The 24658-nt window shown below is 39.5% G+C and overlaps 1 protein-coding gene across 2 annotated transcripts in view; it reads right to left on the bottom strand.

Annotated features, from left to right (window-relative positions):
• MANBA (mannosidase beta) overlaps positions 1–24658 on the bottom strand; it is a 128425-nt gene that overhangs the window by 101136 nt on the left and 2631 nt on the right. For both annotated transcript variants that reach the window (XM_027543960.1, XM_027543961.1), the window contains exons 2-5: positions 15698–15792; positions 13027–13132; positions 10873–11043; positions 5971–6094 (exon numbers count right to left, since the gene is read on the bottom strand). In XM_027543960.1, coding sequence (XP_027399761.1) covers positions 5971–6094; positions 10873–11043; positions 13027–13132; positions 15698–15792 — 496 coding nt within the window. The remainder of the gene's footprint in view (positions 1–5970; positions 6095–10872; positions 11044–13026; positions 13133–15697; positions 15793–24658) is intronic.

The raw sequence follows: 24658 nt of genomic DNA, 5'->3' as shown, positions 1-24658 counted from the left end.
AGTACACTTTTTTGTCAAGATGTGGTCAGGGGAAAAAAGCTTTATTGCGTTGTCTAAGAGAAAATAAAAAGAAAACAAGTCATGGAAGTAGAAAAATAGGAAGATGGCTGAATTACCTTAATTCAAACAGACAGAGGAATCTAGTGACAGTCCATGGGTCACAAAGAGTCAGACATGACTGAGCAACTGAACACACACACAAATGCGTCTATAACTACCAGAAAGACACTCTCAGAACTACACCTTAAGCCTTGCTTTAACTGATTGTAATTAAGCCTCAAGTATCAATATCTTCATTTAATCATGCATCTAGCTTCAAAAAACCTGAGTTCTTCCACACATATGCCCTCACTAGGTTATAATGAGTGCTGCAATTTACAAACATGGGGAAAAAATCTGTGAAATGTTAGAGGCAGAGGAAACGTGGTGATCTACTAGTCACTTTGTAGACGTGGTAGCTGAGGCCTTGACTGCAGAATTAGCTCAGTCCCTCAGCCAGTGGACAGGACGAGGGCCCAGGGTTCCTGACCCCAGTGCTCTCCATCTTGCATGCCTCTCCCACAGAGGTGCCTATCAAAGAGAAGCACGCTAGCACGCACACACGGAACGGAACTGAACAATGAGGAGGAACAAAAGCAAATGTGCTTTTTGCCCTTCTGTGTCCTAAGTCCTAATAGTAAATATGTGACATGTGAAAACAAGCACTTCAAGGGTGTACAATAGAATGTTAGCCTCTTAATGTGAGAGTCTTTGTAAAAAAAAAAAAAAAAGAAAAAGAAAAAACACTGAAATCTACAAACATAAAGAATGTGTCTGACCCTCCACCAAATGCATAATTACATGGTGCCCAGATCCTCTATTTGTCAGAATACCATCTTTGTACTCTAAACTACATGACAAAGGCATGACACTGGTTATGTGGGCATTTCTGCCGAACAGTGGAAATATACTTCTTGAATAATTACTGTCTGTGAATCTTGACAGGCACTATACATTATACGACAAACACAAAGAGCAAAAATGTTGGGTCTACCCAAAGAAACAAAATATACCCAAAAGGTCAGGGTTAAGAATACAGGATGGCATCTGGGAGGGTTAAGAACCAGTAGGGACATGGAAGCACACTCAGGTTAGCATGGGATGGATCTGCCAACATTGGTAGATTGCTTATGTAAAATGAAAAACATGCTTAATCTCACTGAGGGGGAAGCTCTTCAAAGATGGCTGCATTCATTAGCCCTGCTGGCTCCTCCCCCTGTGGAGCTCCTCTCTCTACCTGTGAGCTGCAGCTTGCGTCTTTCACAGGTGATGCAGAGCTGCAGGAAACAGGTAGTCTTGTGCACCTGAAGGAACAGCAATGACAACAAGCCTCAGAATGTTTAAATTCAGACATAGGATATTTTCCCATCCTTCTGCTGGAATTACAGGACAGACTTCAGTAGCTGCTTTTCAAAGAGCTGTATAGCTTGTATTACCCAAAAAGCAGGCTTGCGTAGTTACAATAGTTGTTTTCCCCTTCTTTGCCAAGCAGCAAGATCTCCTTGCCTACTCAGCAGGACAAAATCCTCAAAGATGAAATCAAGACAAAACAGGCACAAAGCAACATCTTCCCCCACCCCAACACCAAACCAGGATAAACTGGTAAGTTCTAGAGAAGGAAAAAAGCTGACTTACACAACAATAATCAGAGGAGGTTATTCAACAACCTACCTACCCATAAATATATTTTCAAGGCTGAATACTGTCATTTTATGGGTAATGAAAAGTGATTCAAAATGAACGCAAGAAAACGCATGCTTGCATTCAAAAATGTATGCAATAAACAAGGCACTAAGCAAGACTGACGGGTTTCTCAGGTTGCTCAGTGGTAAAGAATTCACCTGCCAATTCAGGAGATGTGGGTTTGATCCCTGGGTCAGAAAGATCCACTGGAAAAGGAAATGGCAACCCACGCCAGTATTACTGCCTGAGAAATCCCATGGACAGGGGAGCTTGGCAGGCTATATAGCCCATGGGGTGGCAAAGAGTGGGACACAACTTATGGACTAAAGGACAGCAGAGCAAGATGGACAAATCTTTGCTACACTGTAATATTATATGCTCTGTAGAAAGCTGTAAGCAAAGGGCAGCAATGACCTTCAATACAGGCCTCTGTTAGGCAGACTAGAGCCTAGCTAGGAGCTGGGCCCACTCCTCCAATGCAAAGGCTAGGTCTGCAAGAATGAAGAGATGGGGTGCGTTAGGCTGAGGCAACAAGTAAATGTGGATAGGGTCAGGAAGACAGTGTCTCTGAGGAATGGAAGTGCCCAAGCACAGGTCAAAGACCCAGGGCTCACCTTAGCTCAAGAGGAAGATTTACATGTGGCAAAAAACATCTCTGCACTATTTTTTTCTAACTGTGGTAACAAAAGATTAAACAATGAAGTGTTTCATGAGAACATTATATATTTGGACTTAAAATGTCTACGTAACCTTATGCAAAGTTCATAAAAGTAAACAACCATCCCTCCCTAATAAATTTTAGGGCCTAATATGAACAATTTACATCAGATTACAAATATGAGATGATCAATATATGAATATATGTCTCTGTCTCTCTCACACACACATATATGCATTCAAATAAATATTTTCTAATAAACTTTTAAAGAAAATCATATCAATACATCAGTATCTCTTAAAACCTAAATAAGAGTCTAAGAGACAATGAGAGCAACTCTTGTTTCCCTTTGACCTCAGTGTTTTTTTCAAATACAAATTTGTTTTTATTACCTTAAACATTAAGAATACTTGAAAATCATTTAGGAAGCTGAGGGAAATCAAACAAATGACTAAAGGATATTGAAAAGTGCACTATGATAAAAAGTTAAGAATGTAGAAAGAGACAAATATATATATGTGTATATATATATATGTAAAGAAAATTAATTAATAAAAATTTCAAGTTAATTTTTAAAGTTTAATAGCTTTTTTCTGTCATACTTTATATAATTAAATTGGAGAACTATGGTTGGTCATTTGATCTTTAGGGGTAAGCACACTAATTTTAAATAAAGAAATAAATTGAATATTTGGAAAAGCAAAAAGTTATTTTCTTCTAACCGCAACAGGCAGAAAGCAGAAAGTGCCACAAAGTCAAAGTAGTTTAGCCTTTCATAATAAATTGACTGAAATTACTAGATATTAGATTAGTTTATTTGCTTTCTTCCCTTATTATAGAGACAATCATTATAAGCTCAATATATACATTTATAAGAATTAAATGCAAACTAACTGTAGTATTAGTATACAGAGATTAGCCACTGCTTGCATTAATTTTGATTAACCTCATTTCACACTTCAATTTTAAAAATGAATATGGTATTTGATTTAAATAAAAATAATGTGTATCTACTTTAGATTCTGAATTACTCCTGTTAAAAAATGTTTGGTAACTCTCACAACCCTGCTTTAAAGTGTGTACAAAATAAATGAAAAAGTATCCAAAATATATTAGTTTATTCTCATTTTCTTTTTTTTTTTTCTGCCATTCTCCCAAATCTTCCCACCCTATTTCAGTGATGATTGCTATCTTCCAAATACAAACTGAAAAAAAAAATTCTGGGAAAACTCCTAAAGGAAGTTTCTCTCCTAATGCTTTGTAAGTTTATGCTTCCATTTTCTCTATTACATCAAGCAACCAAATTGAAATCTATTAAATTTATCAAAAATATAAGAATTACTGATTAATATGCATAGGACACATCTTCTGAACTAGAAACATATTTTTCTCTTTTTTAAGTACAAAATATATTGTAGTCATAAGACATCAAAAATGTACTTGATGTGGATAATTAATTAATTACAGTGAGTCTAAATTAAATTTTAAGCATCACTTAAATTGATTTAATTCAAGTAAAATTCATCCTAGTCACTAATGGCTAATAAACTGAACCTTAATGACTCACAATCAGAAAGAAATATTTAGGTTCATATTCAAGCTTTTAAATTAAACTAGAGCAGTGCTCGGAGAAGGCAATGGTACCCCACTCCAGTACTCTTGCCTGGAAAATCCCACGGACGGAGGAGCCTGGTGGGCTGCAGTCCATGGGGTCACTACAAGTCGGACACGACTGAGTGACTTCACTTTCACTTTTCACTTTCATGCATTGGAGGAGAAAATGGCAACCCACTCCAGAATTCTTGCCTGGAGAATCCCAGGGATGGGGGAGCCTGGTGGGCTGCCGTCTATGGGGTCACACACAGTCGGACACGACTGAAGTGACTTAGCGGCGGCAGCAGCAGAGCAGTGCTACTCAAATTTTTTCAGATATCAGAATACCGGAACTCAGAGCACTTTTTCTAACCACCCAAACGCTGATTAAACTTTAAGCTATTGAATAAATAACTTTTGGGGAAATCAGGCCCCTCTCTTACAGTAAGTTTTATTATATATACCTGAGAAAAATTATGGATGGGGGTTGGGGAGAATGAACCATTATGTATTTGATTTTATAGCAAGGCTCAGTTTGGGTTGAGTCTCTGAAGAACAGTTTGAGAAACACTAAACTAGAAAGCTCTAAATAGCCACATTTATATGTGCAATTTACATCAGGGCCTTTAATGCCTTTTTAACATTTAAAAATGCCAGCAGCACCTAATAGCCTCCTCAATTATCAACCATCTCTGATGTGCTTTCATCTTCTGCCTTCAGAAAACACAGATTTGGCTCCATGTGGAGCAATCTAGGGTCAACGGGCCCTAAAGACACCAGAATTCTTGTATGGATGCATCACATCCTTGCATATAAACGACGTCTAGTTAGGCCTGCAGTGAACTGGACTGAGCATCATGAGCTACCATTTAAAATCCCATTTGCCTCCACCTTCACCCTGACTTCTCTAACTTCTCAAATCTTCTGATCTCTGAATTTCCAAATTACTGGGGTTGCCATCCCGAAGACTGCAACACAATCTAATTTGGTTTGATAATTGCTTATCTCTCCCCTCCACACCACAACCAACTTGCAGTTCTTTTCTAAGCCAAACATACACAGCGCTGAACAAAGAGCTCAACAAATATTTGACCAGCACTCAACCAATTTGTTGACATCTGTGAGATTTCTGAGGGTTTTTTCAATGCTGTTTCCAAAACAAAAAGCAGTGTTCTTTACTGTACCCGAGTTTCTTTAATGCCTTGTTTGCTTTCCAGTTTACTTTCAACTCTTAACGAGGCTGGTATGTCATGGCCTTCAGAGGACAAAATGTGCAGTGATAGAAAGTCAGCCCAGTGATTTAAGCAAACCAAGAACTCAGCACCATGGAGTTCTGAAAGTGACTACAGGGGCAGCAAAAAGGAGTGCAAGCCAGCAGACCCACTCTTTTAAGAAAGAATACATAGCTAGGAAAACAGAGTTCCTTCCTTCATTCTTTCCTTCCCTCCTCACCTCCCTCTCTCCTTCCTTTCTTTCTTCCTCTCATTTTTTTTTTATTTTTCAGAATATATTAAAAGGTAGCTACCCACCCACCTACTTACCTGCTTTATATTGGGTTGGCCAAAAAAGTTCGTTTGGGTTTTTCCATGGAAAATAAATTTTCATGACAGATCAGTTTGTACATATTTTTCACTTTTCTAAACTTAACGTGCCGTAAAAATTTTTTAAAAGTAAGTCTCTGAAAAGTACTCTTGTCCCTCATTAACCACAACAGATTGGTTCCAGGACCTGCTGGAGGTACCAAAATCCACTGATGCTCAAAGTCAGCCCTCCATATCTGCAGTTCTGAATCATGGATTCAACAGACCTTAGATCATGCAGGACTGTAATATTCATTAAAACAAACTCATTAAAACATATGAGTGGACCTGCACAGTTCAAACCCATGTTATTCAAGGTCAACTGTATATTTGCATATTTTCAAATTATAAAGCCAATGTTTATAATACAGAGGAGGCTCAGAAAAGAAAAACAAAAAATCACAGCTCTTAGCTTACCGTAGATGGGGGTAAACATGAAGTAGTTCAGATGACAAACATTATAGGCTTCAATTCTAACATCTTTCCAGATGCCCTGGGTAGGAAAAGAAGGTCCCCAGTCCCATCCAAAGGAACACTGCATCTGTAATTTCAAGGGAAAAAAAGAAGATAGACTCTAATTACCATGAGACTTAAACATTATGAAAAACCTTTTCCTTTAAAATAGTACGTATGTGTATATTGGTTTGCCAGGGCTGCCGTAACAAAATACCACAAACTGGGTGCCTTAAACAACAGAAATTAAGTTTTGCACATTTCTAGGGGTGAGGAAGTACAAGACCAAGGTGCTGGTAGGTTTGGCTTCCTGGGCTTGCAGACGGCTGCCTTCTCACAGTGCCCTTAGCAGCCTCCTCTGTGACCACACACATACACCCTTAATGTCCAAATTTCCTCTTCTGATAAGCACATCAATGATATGGTGTGTGTTAGTTGCTCAGTTGTGTCCAACTCTTTGCAACCCCACGGATTGTAGCCCACCAGGCTTCTCTGTCCATGGCAAGAATTCTGGAGTGGATTGCCATTCCCTTCTCTAGAGGAACTTCCCAACCCAGGGATCAAACCCTGGTCTCCTGCATGGCAGGCAGATTCTCTACTGTTTGAGCTTCAGGGAATGATACTGGATTAGGACTAATCCTAATGGTCTCATTTAACTTAATCACCTCTTTAAAGTTCTCACTTCCAAACAGGGAGACATTTTGAACTTATTGAGGGTCAGCATTTCAATATATAAATTTGGGGGTAGGGGCACAGAATTAAGTCCATGATAGTGTGTGTATCCCATTCATGGCATCTAAAATGACCCACAATGCACAGCTCCTGGTATTCACACCCTCGTGTAACCCCTTCCCTTGAGTATGACATGACCTAATGAATCACTTTTAACCAGCAGAATACAGCAGCGATGAGAGCATGTCCAAAAGTAGGTTATAAAAGACTGTACCTTCTGTCTGAGGTGCTCACTCAGCTCTCTCTTGGCCAAGAGGGAAATTGGCTGCCATGCTGCGAGGCAGTTCTGGAAAAGGCCCACATGAGTGAGCCTGGAGGCCGATCTCAGGCCCACCAGTAAGCACATGGTGGAGCTTAGGCAGGCCTCACCCAGGCTTAAAGTGACTGCAGCCCTGGTCCAGAGTTCGTCAGTAACCTCATGAGTGACCTTGAGCCAGAAGTACCCAGCTAAGACACACCTGCATTCCTGACAGAAACTGTGATAACAAATCTTGTTTTAAGCTGATAAATTTTGGAATAATTGTTACATAGCAATAGATAACTTAATACAATAACTAATCGATCAACCTAGGCAACATAGTTAAATTTGGTAGAAAACTTCCAAGACTATAAAATCTAATTATTTACATTTATCCTTCAAAAGCATATTACACTGAAGCAACACAATAGAGACTCTTCAAATTTCTTCAAAATATCTCTGAACCTACTATTCAGTTCAGTTCAGTCACTCAGTCATGTCTGACTCTTTGTGATCCCATGGACTGCAGCATGCCAGGTCTCCCTGTCCATCACCGACTCCCGGAGCTTACTCAAACTCATGTCCGTCAAGTCGGTGATGCCATCCAACCATCTCATCCTCTGTCGTCCCCTTCTCCTCCTGCCCCCAATCCCTCCCAGCATCAGGGTCTTTTCAAATGAGTCAGCTCTTTGCATCAGGTGGCCAAAGTATTGGAGTCTCAGCTTCAACATCAGTCCTTCCAATGAACACCCAGGGCTGATCTCCTTCAGAATGGACTGGTTGGATCTCCTTGCAGTCCAAGGGACTCTCAAGAGTCTTCTCCAACACCACAGTTCAAAAGCGTCAATTCTTCGGCGCTCAGCCTTCTTCACAGTCCAACTTTCACATCCATACATGACCACTGGAAAAACCATAGCCTTGACTAGACAGACCTTTGTTGGCAAAGTAATGTCTCTGCTTTTTGATATGCTGTCTAGGTTAGTCATAACTTTCCTTCTAACTATAAAAAATGAGGAAACATACTGAAAGATAAAAATATACATAAACAGACAAGAAACTCTGGCTAGACTTGCAAACCCCTATTTCCTCCAGGATGAATTCAGAAGTCCTAGGTTATGAACTTACATCCCAGAAATAATAAGTTCAGAATTTACACACCTATTGCAATTACCCTTCAATTAAAAATAAATAAATCTTTGAAAGTAGAAAAAAACAAAATAGCAAGAAAAATGAAAAAAAAAAAAAAAGCCCTCAACATTCAAAAACTAAAATCATGGCATTCAGTCTCATCACTTCATTAAAAAAAAAAAAAAAAGACTTCAGACCCTGACACAGGTAACCAGAGCAGAATTTTTCTAACTTCCACTTCATAAAAGAAAAGAAAAAAATTTCCAAAACACAGTCAATTAAAATGTGTGAGGCTGAGTTAAGCTTTTAAAAGAGAACAAGCACCAGAGGAAGTACTGAGATCTTCTTGAAGGGTGCACTTGCAGAACAGAGCCTAAGGATCTGGCCACATTGTTCTCATTTAAGCATTTGATATTATTTCCTAAGTTCTGTACTTATCTGTAACAGAGAAAATTCAGTTTCCATTACAGAGAAAAACAAAGAACTAAAACCACTTCACAGCATCTGTATCCGCATAAAATCAGGACTTAACGATTTCATGTTCAGAATGAAGACCATCTTGGGGATAGTTACTGCAGGGTTTTTAAGTTCAGATATGTAATTATTTTATTAGGGATAGAGAGAAGGAGGAGGGCAAAAATATTCAACATCTTATAAGGCAGATTATTTTCCCCAGCAAGGGTTACAAATCACTCTAATTTATATAATCTCTCCAAATAAAAGTTTTCACTTATTCAAAAATATGTGTGCAGTGCTCTCTCTGTTTCGCCCTGGGAGTATATTAACATACCAGACAGAAACCGTCCTTCTGCTTGCAGCACTCACAGTATATAGCAAGAGATTCAGGCACTGAACAAATAGTCACAAAGGAAAATAAAGGAAACAAATTGAACAAATAGTCATAAAGGAAATAGCCAGGGAACATATAATGGTGTCAAGACAAGTTCCCCCGAATAATAGTGACTTTTAAATAGAGACTTGAAAGGTGAGTACCACTTGCCCAGGGTAAGTTTAGGGGAGAGGGAGTGCAGGCATGCTTTCAGAAGGAACAGCATGGATGAAGGCCTCAAGATGCTAGAGAACACGGTGCGTTCCAGGAAATGAAAACAGTGCGAAGAGACCAGCAGAAGACCAGAACAGTGGGCGCATGGGCCAAACTTAGCTAAGAACTTTGGACTTTAGCCTAAAAGCAATGATAAACTGTTGAAGAGTTTCAAGGGGGGTGGGGGAGGGGTGGTGCCGCAATGATTTTTATCTAAAAGGAACACTCTGGTTGTTCCTTGGGCAAATTAATTGGAGTGAGGCAAACGAGGTCATTGGGTACCAGTTGTGCAACCAGAGCAATACTTGATGCAAGAAATGGTAACAGATGGAACCCAAGTGTGGGAGTAGAGATGAAGCATGAGCAGACTCAGTAACTACTAAAAAGGTAACATCCGCATCATCAAAAGGACTTCTGAATCTCTTTTTAAAAAGAGACAGGGAGGTATCAAAAATAACTCTGAGGTTTCTGGCTTGAGCAACTGCTGCAAATGGTACTCCATTCAGTGAGACAGAGAGCCCTGGGAGCAGGGTTCAGATCCCAGGTGCAGTGTTGGACACAATGAGCTTTAGGCTCCCGTGGATCTATATACAATGGAATATTAGTCAGCCTTAAAAAAGGAAGGAAATTCTAGGATGCGCTACAACATAGATGAAACTTGAAGACATTATATTGATATCTGAGTATGATATGACCCAATGAATCACTTTTAACTCACAGAATAGAGCAGTGATGAGAGCACGTCCAAAATTAGGTTATAAAAGATTGTTTAAGTGAACTAAGTCAGTCACAAATAGACAAATATTGTATGATTCTACTGGTATGAGGTATCTAGAGGATTAAAACTCCTAGAATTTGAAAGATGGTGGTTGCCAGGGGCTGAGAGTTGGGGGAAAGTGGGGAGTTGTTTTTTTAATGAGTACAGAGTTTGTTTTGCAAGATGAAACAGTTCTGGAGACTGATTTCACACAATGTGAATATAATTAATATTACTGCATGTACACCTAAAAGAATTAAGATGGTAAATTTTGTGTTATGTGTATTTTACCACAATTAAACTTTTTTAAAATAAAATTAAAAACTAAGTGTGACATAATATACTAATTCATCCCTGTATTAGTCATCTAGATTGAGAACAGACTCAAAGGAAATAATCACCTGTGGCTTTGTTATCTTTTGTTAGATGTTATGAGAACCTCGCAGGAAAATATTGCACATCAACAAATGCATTAACAGGTGCAGAAGGCTAGTAACAACTATTGCTCATAAATATGAACCCTACAGTCTGAGGTAAAGCTTGATAAGCTTAAGTGCTTTTAAAAAAAATTGAAAAGAGGAATTCCCTGGCAGTCCAGTAGTTAGGATTCTGGCCTTCCACTGCAGGGGGCATGGGTTTGATCGCTGGTCAGGACACAAAGATCCTGCAAGCCTCGTGGCAGAGCCAAAATAAAAACTGTAAAGGTGCATTATCAGTCACCTATCTTTCTTCTTTGTCCAATGTTATCTAAGTTCTTAGGTACTCCTAAAGAAGGGAACCTAGAAAGAAAAGTTCTCCTCAAAAATTCATATAACGTTTGGTTCTTATTTCTAATTTTCACTATAAATCCCACTAAGGGCAGGAGAGAGATGCCCATCTTCTGAAATACAACTGGAGTCTTCAAACAAGCATTTCATATACCATCATCCCATCCTTAAGGCTAACGCCCCTCCACTGTGAGAGCCTTACCTTGCGAATAAAGTTGACATGACATTCGCCATCCTGCACAGGTGGAGGGCAGTTGGGGGGCACCCAGTAGGCAGTGTGACGTTCGCTCCTCTGGTTCGCATATACCACTGGTGACTGGAAACGCACCTCAATGATGTTCACTGCTTTGACCGTATGTGTAATATCAAAGCTCTAAATTAAACAGAAAGAACAAATATGAAAGCATCCTCATGTATAAAATTTTAGACACAGGCAGAATGTATGAAAGATGCATAAAGTAATTGAAATCTTTAGGTCTAGCCTTTTTGCTGAAGAAAGAACTTCTCCAAGATAGTATAACTTCGTTCAGTTCAGTTGCTCAGTCATGTCTGACTCTTTGTGACCCCATGGACTGCAGCATGCCAGGCCTCCCTGTCCATCACCAACTCCCGGAGCTTACTCAAACTCATGTCCGTCAAGTCGGTGATGCCATCCAACCATCTCATCCTCTGTCGTCCCCTTCTCCTCCTGCCCCCAATCCCTCCCAGCATCAGGGTCTTTTCAAATGAGTCAACTCTTCGCATGAGGTGGCCAAAGTACTGGAGTTTCAGCTTCAGCATCAGTCCTTCCAATGAACACCCATCCTTTAGAATGGACTGGTTGGATCTCCTTGCAGTCCAAGGAACTCTCAAGAGTCTTCTCCAACACCACAGTTCAAAAGCATCAATTCTTCGGCCTTCAGCCTTCTTCACAGTCCAACTCTCACATCCATACATGACCACTGGAAAAACCATAGCCTTGACTAGATGGACCTTTGTTGGCAAAGTAATGTCTCTGCTTTTTAATATACTGTCTATGTTGGTCATGGCTTTTCTGCCAAGGAGCAAGTGTCTTTTAATTTCATGGCTACAATCACCATCTGCAGTGATTTTCGAGCCCAAGAAAATAAAGTCTGACACTGTTTCCACTGTTTCCCCATCTATTTGCCATGAAGTGATGGGACCGGATGCTATGATCTTCGTTTTCTGAATGTTGAGCTTTAAGCCAACTTTTTCACTCTCCACTTTCACTTTCATCAAGAGGCTCTTTAGTTCCTCTCCACTTTCTGCTATAAGGGTGGTGTCATCTGCATACCTGAGGTTACTGATATTTCTCCCAGCAATCTTGATTCCACCTTGTGCTGCATCCAGCCTGGCATTTCACATGATGTAATCTGCATATAAGCTAAATCAGCAGGGTGACAATATACAGCCTTGACATACTCCTTTGCCAATTTGGAACCAGTCTGTTGTTCCATGTCTAGTTCTAACTGTTGCTTCTTGACCTGCACACAGATCTTTCAGGAGGCAGGTCAGGTGGTCTGGTATTCCCATCTCTTGAAGAATTTTCCACAGTTTATTGTGATCCACACAGTCAAAGGCTTTGATGTAGTCAATAAAGCAGAAGTAGATGTTTCTCTGGAACTCTCTTGCTTTTTCTATGATCCAGCTGAGGTCGGCAATTTGACTGCTGGTTCCTCTGCCTTTTCTAAATCCAGCTTGTATAACTTAGTTGCCAACTTTTAGTTATAACTGATCACATTCTCCTACCCAAACGTAGATTTCTAGGTTTTCTCCTGCTATTTTTACTGAGAGATGATGGTCCTAGGCCAACAGTGCAAACAGAGACTGTGTTTAGTCCTGGAAAGTCTGCTCTTGCTATTTACATATGGCTTTGAATTGCCAAGTATTTCCTAGATACCTCATAATAACCTGACCCTCTGGTATGCATAGCATGTAGTTTCTAAGTCATAAGTTATTTTTGTTTTGAAAAGTCTACCCTTAACAGGGAAGGGAGATCAGGATACAATCTCTTCAGGTAACACTTCCAGAAAGGAAGGAATACTTCCTTTTAAAAATGGCTTGTCAGCTGTCATTTCCCTTGAAACTCTGGATTCCAAACAACAGAGAAGGGAACAGCATTTTCCAACATTTCCTATGTGCCAAAAACTAAACCAATCATTTCATACAATTAACTCATTAAATCCTCACAATAATTTTATAGGGCTTGAGTGTCTTCATCATTCAACAAATACGGCAACTGAGAGATAAAGTAACTTACCCATTGCATCAAAGGACTTGTTCTCGCTGCTCGTGATAACAATGCACACAAATACAAACAGTGGTTCTTTTTAACCTGATGTCATTATGTACTTACGTATCTTCTGAACATGTTGTCTGTTTTGCCAATGGGAACACTGTTGAGCAGGACTACTGCAACTGTATCGATACCCTCAAAAACCAAATTTACTTTACTCCATGTGCTAAAAAAAGAGATTTTTAAAACAAGATGAATAAAACATTAACTTAGATAACTAGTCTTTTTTTATTAAGAATGAAAGGAATAAGTATTTCAGAGAAAATATACATTCTTGGAAGGCAATTTTCAATAAAATTTTCAGAAATACTGCTTTAATACATTTTTATGTTGAGTCATCCAGTTTAACTTTCTTGATAATATTTCAATCATTATCAAATCACGACCATGACTTCTAATTTCCATGCATTGACTTTTCCCCTAGAGCTTCACAAAGTTCTTATTTGAATCAAGTTCAATATTGATAACAGACACAAAACATTTTCACAAACTATTACATTTACTGACAGTAAGAGAACATATTAACCAACTAGCAAGTATCTATGAGTAAATATTATGTGCCCAGTACTCTGCTAAGCCTTACAGAGAACTAAAACAGTCTCTGAATTTAAGGAATCTGAAATCTGTTTAGCATTCAAGTCTAAAACACAGGAAACAAAGAGAAAGTTTTCAATCTCTTCTACTTTGTGATATAGTCTTGATGAACAGACTACAAGTGATATCAGAGTTTATTATAAGGAAGGACTTCAGAAGGAAACAAGAGTTTAAAGAACAAAATAAATAAAATGTGGTATATCCATACAATAAAATAGTATTCAGCAATAAAAACAAATGAAGTACTGGTGGACATGACAACACAGAACTTGAACTTGAAAACATCATTATGCTAAGTGAAATTAGCCAGTCATAAAGGAGGTATATACTGTACAAATCCATTTCTTTCAGATTTCCAGAAGAGAAAAATGCATAGAGATAAAAAATAAATTAGCAGTTGCCTAGGGCTGGGAGAGGACTAGGGGGATGAGGATGCAGGAAGTGGTATGGGATTTGCAACAGTAAGCAGCATTTTCATAGACAAGCAGAGAAGGTTCAACTTGATCTGCCAATTAAAAGGAAGACACTCTCATTCTTAAGCGAGAATATCATGGTAAAATAAACATTTGGGGGCTTTCCTGGAGGTTGAGTGGTTAAGAATTCACCTAACTGGTTCAATCCCTGGTCCAGGAAGATCCCACATGCCTCGGGGCGACTAAGCCCATGTACCACAACTGCTGAAGCCCAGAGCCCATGATATGCAACAAAAGAAGCCATGGCAATGAGAAGCCTGCACATCGCAACTAGAGAGTAACTCCCACAGCAATAACGAAAGCCTGAGCACAGCAGTAGAGACCCAAAGCAGCCAAAAAATAAAATAAATAAGAATTTGGAAGGGATGAATCTAATGTTTCTACATAAAGAAGACTAGAGAATACAAAGACAAAGCAAGAAATCTTAGTAGGTAGCACAGGCCTAACGCCAGGTATTAAGGCCTAGGCAAAGGTATAAAGGCCAGGTATAAAGGCCTAGGCAAAGATGGAAACTTAGAAATGAGGAGGCAGGGGCTGAATCAAGAGAAATGATAGGCAAAAATTAACAGGACTCAGAAACAGGCCAAATACAGGAAGATGAAGAAAAGATATGATAAGCCCAAAACTCCTTGGGCATGGGAGATTGGGAAGATATTATACTCAGAGAAACAATGAGATGGCTGGAATCTGATGCAAGCTTTAAGTCGGACAGTCAATTGGTTAACTAAATGTTGAGTCCAGGATGAAAGAGCACCCCCTATTGGAGATATTTTAAGTATTAGCTGGAAATAAGAGTCTGGAACACTGTAACTCCATGATATTGAGCACTATTTTCTGGCTTTATTTCTCTTTTAAGAAGCTAGTGATTAATTACGCCCCACCCCCCAAAAAAGGTCATATTAAAAGGACAGAGGGTTTTTTTTTAATTTAACAATAATGGTGATAGATATTAATATAATTAGGTTGAAGCTTCCAACGTGGCCCAGTGGTAAAGAATCTGTCTGCCAGTGCAGGAGACGCAGGTTCAGTCTATAGGTCAGGGAGATCCCCTGGAGTAGGAAATAGCAAGTCACTCCAGTATTCTCGCCTGAAAAATTCCATGGACAGAGGAGCCTGGCAGGCTACAGTCCATGGTATTGCAAAGAGTCGGACATGACTGAGCAACTCAGCACATGCACATATAATTGGGTTACATTCTGCTACATAGGACATTACTGAAAACTATACCATATCTTTCCTCGTGTCCTCATGATATAAGGCCAATACCATAGTTTCTGTGGCTGGTTAACACTATATCAAACAAATGATGTATATCTAAGACTATGTGACAATATTGTAAATATATACACGTTTGGATTACTGGGAGAGCAGGGAAAAGAAAAGGCAGATAAAAGAACTAAGTCTAGGTGATGCCATTATAACCACTGGAAAAAAATGACTGAATAAGAGATAATTCTGTGACTGATGATCAGCAGCACAATCCTCATACACAAATCAAAACATAAATCATATTTTCACTTTTATAGTTCAGGCTTTAGTATGACAATGTAACCTAAACAAACAAAAGATTACTGCAAACAGAAAAAGAAGAAAAGTTCAAATAATAATAATAATAAATGAATAAACAGACATAGATATAAATATAGATATATACACATATGTACCTCATATCAGAGTGGAGTTTAAATTTCTTGATATAGGTCCAGTTATCCAAGGCTATCCATCTATAGTCAAGGTTATTAAATCTGTAGTAAGGATCCTGGTGATAAAAAATACAGTAGGTGATTAAATATGCAAAAATAATTAATTAAATAAACATGAAATAAACTAGTAATGATATTTATTTATTATCTAAAAATCAATTAACTCTTGGCCTAGGATTGCAAGCATTTCATACGCTGGCCCATCCCATCCTCAAGGCTAAAGCTCCATCTATTTAAGAGACCATTACCTTTCAAACAAAGTTGCCATGGCATTAGCATCCTAAAAATACTAAAAATATTTTTAAATGTAAAAGTCTAACAAAATACCTGAAATGAAAGCACGATGAGCTATAACTATTACAGTTTCATTAGGGCTTCCCTGTTGGCTCAGATGGCAAAGAATCTGCCTGCAGTGCCAGAGACCTGAATTCAATCCCTGGGTCAGGAAGATCCCTTGGAGGAGGGCATGGCAACCCACTCCAGTATTCTTACCTGAAGAATCCCACGGACAGAGGAGCCTGGTGGGCTACAGTCCATGGGGTTGCAAAGAGTCGGACATGACTAAGCGACTAGGACACACATAGTTTCATTATCAAAGAAATACGTGGAGATGTGGAAATGAAGATTGGGTTCCCCTATTAAAACCAAACACAGACCCTGCAAGATCACAGCAGAGAATGAACTTGCAATGGTGTGACGCCATCAGGCACTCACTGCTCTCTGGTTCTCACTTTGCATTTTGCTGCTACTATCCCAGCTGGCTTCCCTGGGGGGATGCTTCCTCTCTGTTGCCCAAAGATCAGCCAAACTCCCAGATCCTTGTATTTACTCTGCATTTACAAAGTTATTTTTCACTCAGCTTTACTGTAAGTGTGTGCACGCCAGGTCGCTTCAGCCATATCCAAGTCTTTGCAACCCTATGCACTGTACCCCACTAGGCTCCTCTGTCCATGGGATTCTCCAGGCAAGAATACTGGAGTGGGCTGTCATGCCCTCCTCCAGGGGATCTTCCTGACCCAGAGATCGAACCCTTGTCTCTTACCTCTTATGTCTTCTGCATTGGCAGGTGGGTTCTTCACCACTAGCACCATCTGGGGAGCCCTCAGCTTTACTACGCTATGCTTAGTCAGTCAGTCATATCTGACTTTTTGTGACCCTATGGACTGTAGCCCATCAGGCTCCTCTGTCTATGGGGATTCCCCAGGCAAGAATACTGGTGTGGGTGGCCATGCCCTCCTCCAGCGGATCTTCCCAACCCAGGGGTCAAACCCAGGTCTTCCACACTGCAGGTGGATTCTTTACCATCTGAGCCACCAGGAAAGCCCAAGAACACTGGAGTGGGTCACGTATCCCTTCTCCAGGGGAACTTCCCGACCCAGGAATCAAATTAGGGTCTCCTGCATTGCAGACGGATTCTTTACCATCCAAGCCATCAGGGAAGCCCTCAGCTTTACTGCTGCTGCTGCTGCTAAGTCGCTTCAGTCGTGTCCAACTCTGTGCAACCCCAAAGACAACAGTCCACCAGGCTCCCCTGTCCCTGGGATTCTCCAGGCAAGAACACTGGAGTGGGTTGCCATTTCTTTCTCCTAAGTGAGCACAAAAAGTATTTCTCCAGAGAACAGAGCATAGATACTGTCAAACTTACAGACTTCATGTTTCCTGTACTAGCCTAGACCAGGTCTGCAAACTACAACCCACAGGCCTAATGCAGCTTCCTATCTGTTTTTGGGTGGCCAGTGAACTAAGAATGGACATGTATCAGTAAAGTTTTACAGGAGCACAGACAGGTCCATTCCTTTGTAAATTATATACAGCAGTTTTCACGCTATAATAGCAGAGCTGAGTAGACATGACAGAGACCAAATGACCCATGATACCTAAAACAGTATTAATAATATCTGGCCCTTCATGAGCCTCTGCCTTAGATGACTGGCCTGCTGGCTGTTCACAGATGCTATTCTATCTGAGGGTCCAGCCCCAATTCCTCGTCCATAATACTTACGTCTTTCTTCCCCTTCTCATTTTCTTCCCTTTACCTTCCTGATGAGGGCTCCCAGGCAGGAGGCAGAATGGTACAAGAAGCTTTTAAGTTCACCTGTCTGTGAACAACACCACAGCTACACAGGGGGACACCGGGCAGGCTCAGAGGGCTTCTTGCCTCTGACTGGGCCAGGGCCAAGGGTGATTTCCTCAGGAACTCCAAGTTGAGAGGGAAAAGCCAGCTTTATCTACGTTCCGCGGACAACAGCCAGCTGGGCACCTGCCCAGGGCACAAAATGTAAGAGAGACTATAACATCACTGGGTGTGTATCAAGATGGAAAGAAAACGTGTCAACCAGAAACTACTCCTGACTGGAAGAAACATTTTGATATCACAGGGGCGATCAGCAGTTAACCAGATTTAACAACAACCAATAATCACCAAACTGACTTTTAAGGTCTGGTTAACCTGTGAGCTTTTTATTCTGCTAAATGGGGGGCATCAGGCCCAGCCCACTTGCTTCGTTTTCTTCTCTTCCCCCACACATGGCACCCAGCACTTTCCACTGAACTAATGTGAAGTAAATAGTTAAGGATACAGGTTTGAAGAGGCACCTAAATATAAGCCTGCCCATGTGTCTCCACCCTGCCCTATTTATAACTCTACACTATGGACTCAATCCAATATAGTTAAAAATATCAGGAGAAAGAAGGTGTGAAGGCTAATGTAGTTGCAACACTTCAACCTGCTAAAGTTCAACCCGCTAACAACCTCAGGGATGGCTGACGAGGCACAAGACTGCTTCCTATCTCCCAGACCTTGAAAGAATCAGCATGTTGAGCTCCAGGGGGTAATCATCTAAGATACATTTTTTCTAGAAAAGGAGAATTCAGATGTTAAATATTTCCTATTTCTTGAAAGAAGCAAATCTGGAAAGGCTACAGACTCAGTTCAGTTCAGTTCAGTTGCTCAGGTGTGTCCGACTCTTTGTGACCCCATGAACTGCAGCACGCCAGGCCTCCCTGTCCATCACCATCTCCCGGAGTCCACCCAAACCCATGTCCATTGAGTCGGTGATGCCATCCAGCCATGTCATCCTCTGTCGTCCCCTTCTCCTCCTGCCCGCAATCCTTCCCAGCATCAGGGTTTTTCAAATGAGTCAGCTCTTCTCATCAGGTGGCCAAAGTATTGGAGTCTCAGCTTCAACATCAGTCCTTCCAATGAACACCCAGGACTGGTCTCCTTTAGGATGGACTGGTTGGATCTCCTTGCAGTCCAAGGGATTCTCAAGAGTCTTCTCCAACACCACAGTTCAAAAGCATCACTTCTTCAGTGCTCAGCTTTCTTTACAGTCCAACTCTCACATCCATACATGACCACTGGAAAAACCACAGCCTTGACTACACGAACCTTTGTTGGCAAAGCAATGTCTCTGCTTTTGAATATGCTATCTAGGTTGGTCATAACTTTCCTTCCAAGGAGTAAGTGTCTTTTAATTTCATGGCTTTGCAATCACCATCTGCAGTGATTTTGGAATCCATAAAAATAAAGTCTGACACTGTTTCCCCATCTATTTCCCATGAAGTGATGGGACCGGATGCCATGATCTTCGTTTTCTGAATGTTGAGCTTTAAGCCAACTTTTTCACTCTCCACTTTCACTTTCATCAAGAGGTTCTTTAGTTCCTCTTCACTTTCTGCCATAAGGGTAGTGTCATCTGCATATCTGAGGTTATTGATATTTCTCCTGGCAATCTTGATTCCAGTTTGTGCTTCCTCCAGCCCAGCATTTCTCATGTTGTACTCTGCATATAAGTTAAATAAGCAGGGTGACAATATACAGCCTTAACGTACTCCTTTTCCTATTTGGAACCAGTTTGTTTTTCCATGTCCAGTTCTAACTGTTGCTTCTTGACCTGCATATAGGTTTCTCAAGAGGCAGGTCAGGTGGTCTGGTATTCCCATCTCTTTCAGAATTTCCCACAGTTTATTGTGATCCATACAGTCAAAGGCTTTGTCATATAAAACAGAAATAGATGTTTTTCTGGAACTCTCTTGCTTTTTCAATGATCCAGCAGATGTTGGCAATTTGATCTCTGTTTCCTCTGCCTTTTCTAAAACCAGCTTGAACATCTGGAAGTTCACGGTTCACATATTGCTGAAGCCTGGCTTGGAGAATTTTGAGCATTATTTTATTAATGTGTGAGATGAGTGCAATTGTGAGGTAGTTTGAGCATTCTTTGGCATTGTCTTTCTTTGGGATTAGAATGAAAATTGACCTTTTCCAGTCCTGTGGCCACTGATGAGGTTTCCAAAATTGGTGGCATATTGAGTGCGGCACTTTCATAGCATCATCTTTCAGGATTTGAAATAGCTCAACTGCAATTCCATCATGTCCACTAGCTTTGCTCGTAGTGATGCTTCCTAAGGCCCACTTGACTTCACATTCCAGAATGTCTGGCTCTAGGTGAGTGATCACACCATAGAGATTATCTTGGTCATGACGATCTTTTTTGTACAGTTCTTCTGTGTATTCTTGCCACCTCTTCTTAATATCTTCTGCTTCTGTTAGGTCCCTACCACTTCTGTCCTTTATTGTGCCCATCTTTGCATGAAATGTTCCCTTGGTCTCTCTGATTTTCTTGAAGAGATCTCTAGTCTTTCCCATTCTATTGTTTTCCTCTATTTCTTTGCATTGATCGCTGAGGAAGGCTTTCTTATCTCTCCTTGCCATTCTTTGGAACTCTGCATTGAAATGGGTATATCTTTTTTTTTTTCTCCTTTGCTTTTCACTTCCCTTTTTTTCACAGCTATTTGTAAGGCCTCCTCAGACAGCCATTTTGCTTTTTTGCATTTCTTTTTCTTGGGGATAGTCTTGATTCCTGTCTCCTGTACAATGTCATGAACATCTCTCTATAGTTCATCAGGCACTCTGGCTACAGACTATATGATGACAATTATATGATGTTCTGGAAAGGCAACGCTATGGAGACACTAAAAGCATCAGTGGCTACTAGAGATAAAGAAGGAGAGAAGGATGAATAGGTAGAGAACAGAGGATCTCTAGGGCAGTGAAACTATTCTGAATGATACTATGATGGTGGGCACACATCATTATATATTTGTCAAAATCCATAGAATGAATAATAATATAAACTATAGACTTCCAGGAATAAAAATGTGTCACAGTAAGGTCCATTGATGGTACAAATGTACCACTCTGACGGGAGGTGTTGGTAGTAGGGCAGCTGTTCATGTGTGGGGGACATATGGGAACTGTCTGTATTTTCCATTTAATTTTGCAGAGAACCTAAAATTGCTCCCCCCGCCAAAAAAATAAATAAAACCTATTAAAAAACTACTCTAAAGGCACATACCTTACTCTCTCTAAAATAAAAGTTGTGGAGGCTCACATTACATTTATAATAGATACTGCATATGCTAAGCAACCAACTTAATTTGGTTCCGGAGTGGTCTGATCTCCTCTGCTCATATTAAAATTGTGAGTCTTGTTTGAAGCAAACAGCAGCTCAGCATTACCTCTGATGAGTAAGGACCCACATAAGTAATGAGTTGTTAAAACAAAGCCATGAACCCTAAAGACAGTAAGAGTATCACTTGTTGACCATTTACTTTATATTAGCCTCCAAGATAGTCACTCAGTTACTCTAATCCTTATAACAAAGATGTGCAGTAAATACCATTTTATAGTGGACAAAACTAAAGCTCCAAAGGGTGAAGTGTCTTTCCTGAGGTCCCATGACAAAGCAGAAGTACATCCAGGGATGAAATAAACTTAGGCCAACACCAAAGTCTGCATTTTTTCAACTGAACTACAGGCTTCATTCCCATTTACCTACACTTTTATACCATCTGGTACCAGTCATTGTATCTGGTGCCTACTGTTTTTGGTAGTGTATGTGTATTTACAATATATTTTCAATATGTGCTTGTGTTCAGTTGCTCGGTCGTGTACAACTCTTCACAATCAATATAGTTTCTTATATTTTTAAGTGTAGATTTGAGTAGGAAAATCTTTATAATGGAGTCCATGCAGTAATTAAAAATTTTTGAAGATCTATATTTATAGTTATGACCAACCTAGACAGCATATTCAAAAGCAGAGACATTACTTTGCCAACAAAGGTCCGTCTAGTCAAGGCTATGGTTTTTCCTGTGGTCATGTATGCATGTGAGAGTTGGACTGTGAAGAAGGCTGAAGGCCGAAGAATTGATGCTTTTGAACTGTGGTGTTGGAGAAGACTCTTGAGAGTCCCTTGGACTGCAAGGAGATCCAACCAGTCCATTCTGAAGGAGATCAGCCCTGGGATTTCTTTGGAAGGAATGATGCGAAAGCTGAAACTCCAGTACTTTGGCCATCTCATGCGAAGAGTTGACTCATTGGAAAAGACTCTGATGCTGGGAGGGATTGGGGGCAGGAGGAGAAGGGGACGACAGAGGATGAGATGGCTGGATGGCATCATTGACTCGATGGACGTGAGTCTGAGTGAACTCCGGGAGTTGGTGATGGACAGGGAGGCCTGGCGTGCTGTGATTCATGGGGTCGCAAAGAGTCGGACACGACTGAGCAACTGAACTGAACTGAACTGAATAGATACAAACAGATGTTCATCATATATTTTAAATGAAGTAGCTTACAAAACCATCTCAGGGACTGACTTCATATTTTATATTTCTCTGAATCATTTTTGTACAATAAGTACTGAACATTTATTATTCTTTTAAAAAGAATTTTAAAGTAGAGAATAAGAAAATTGTATCAATATATCAATTGTATCAATCATCAACTCTGTGCATGATAAAAGTAATGTTTTATTATTGGACAAAAGAGAAACTGTCAAATCATGGGATACAAAAAATTGCTTAATTATTTGAAAAAACTCAAATGGATCAAAATTTTAAATACAAACATACAAAAGAGGAAACATAAAAATACTAGAAGGAGAAACTACAGGTAAATATTTAATTAGGAGAGAGAAAATTACTTACAAAGCATAATACCAAGACAGAAACAATCATAAAAGAAAAAAGTTTATAAGATTTCAACAAATAAAACTTTAAAACATCTATATAATAAACTATATCATTAACACATGGAAAATTTTGAAAATATATAAAAAGAGATCTAACAAATCTATATTTTAAAAGACAATCAATAATAGATTAAAAATAGTCAAAATAGATTAAAAATAGTCAAAAATAGATTAAAAATAGGAATAAGTAATCCCAAATCACAAATAACATAAACATATAAAATTTTAAAAGACAGTCAATAATAGATTAAAAATAGTCAAAATAGATTAAAAATAGTCAAAAATAGATTAAAAATAGGAATAAGTAATCCCGAATCACAAATAACACAAACATATAAAAATGGTTAACCTCACTAAAAAGTAAATTGTTTCTATTTTTGATTTTTTTAATAATATTCAAATCTAGCACTTAAAATAAGCACTCTAATAAAGTCACGACAGGAGTGTAAAACTGGTACAATTTTTATGGAGAACAATTTAGATGTATATAGTAAAAGAAAAAAATGTATATTCTTTTGAATCAGCAATTACACTTCTAAAAATTTGTCTAAGAAAATAAGAATGTATACTAACTAAAATTTAGCTAAAAAATTTCCCCATCATTGCAGAATAAAATCCAAAGTTTTTCTCAAAAAACCTTCCTGCATGATCTACCCTAGAGGCCTACTTTTAACTTACCCACCTGCCATCTGGGTCATAGGGTTACAGCCACACTTGCCTTTTGGCTATTTCTGGAGCTCACCAAGCATGTTCCTGCCTCAAGGCTTCTCCTCTCCCCACTGCCATCTTTTCTTCCTTTTTTTGCTGGAAATGCATTTTGGCTTAAAACTGATCTCCTCAGAAGATCTTTATCAAAATGGCTATCTTTAACCACTTTTTAAAAAATAGAATCTTTTCCAATCAGCCTTCATTCTCTCTTCTTTTAACCTGCTTTATTTTTTTTTTCAGTATACCAGCTGTCACTATATTATCTATTAATATCTGTTTATTATTTTTTTTTCTAATTTTATTTTATTTTTAAACTTTACATAATTGTATTAGTTTTGCCAAATATCAAAATGAATCCGCCACAGGTATACATGTGTTCCCCATCCCGAACCCTCCTCCCTCCTCCCTCCCCATACCATCCCTCTGGGCCGTCCCAGTGCACCAGCCCCAAGCATCCAGCATCGTGCATCGAACCTGGACTCTTTATTATTTATCTCCTCCACTAGAATGTCTATTGGGACAAAAACTGTCTTCTTCACCACTTGATTCTGAGAGCCAACTCCTGGTTAGGTTGATAAGAAGTCCAGGGTGCTCCAGGAGGAGAAAGGGGTCCAGAGTCCTGGAGAAGGAGAAAAGGGCCTGGGGCTCTCAAGGAGAAAAAGACAAACTTATTTTCTACATTGCTTTGTTTTAGTCAGTGTAACATGCTCAAGGACATGCTTCTCCTTAACAAGGTTTTCTGACTAACCTTGTTATCTCAAGACTTTGTGGGAGTGGGTCTGGTAAGACCTTTCTATTGTTAGTTCTAATCTTGTTAATTTAAGATACATATTGTGGGAGTGGGTGGTCTGAGGCTCTCTAGAAGATAGGGGTCTGGTTCTCAAGAAGGAGAAAAGGACATTTTTTTTCTTTAAGCCCAGAGCTGATGACTGAACAACAAAATAATTCATCTTGCTCAAGGATATGTTTTCCCTTAAACTCTGTACCAATGATTATATGACAACAATGTATCCTGCTTGAGGACTGTTTCTCCTTCTTGAGAACTTTCTGACTAATCCTGTCATCTTAAAAATGTGTATTATGGGAGTGGGTCTGGTAAGATCTTTCTATTGTTAGTTCTAATCTGTTATCTTAAAATGTATATTGTAGGAGTGGGTCTACAACCTTAAGACATTCTTTT

Source organism: Bos indicus x Bos taurus, chromosome 6 (genome assembly GCF_003369695.1).
Source record: "Bos indicus x Bos taurus breed Angus x Brahman F1 hybrid chromosome 6, Bos_hybrid_MaternalHap_v2.0, whole genome shotgun sequence".
Classification (NCBI taxonomy): Eukaryota; Metazoa; Chordata; class Mammalia; order Artiodactyla; family Bovidae; genus Bos; species Bos indicus x Bos taurus.
The sequence above is the reverse complement of the archived record's forward strand: the minus strand, read 5'-3'. Positions and strand labels throughout refer to the sequence as shown.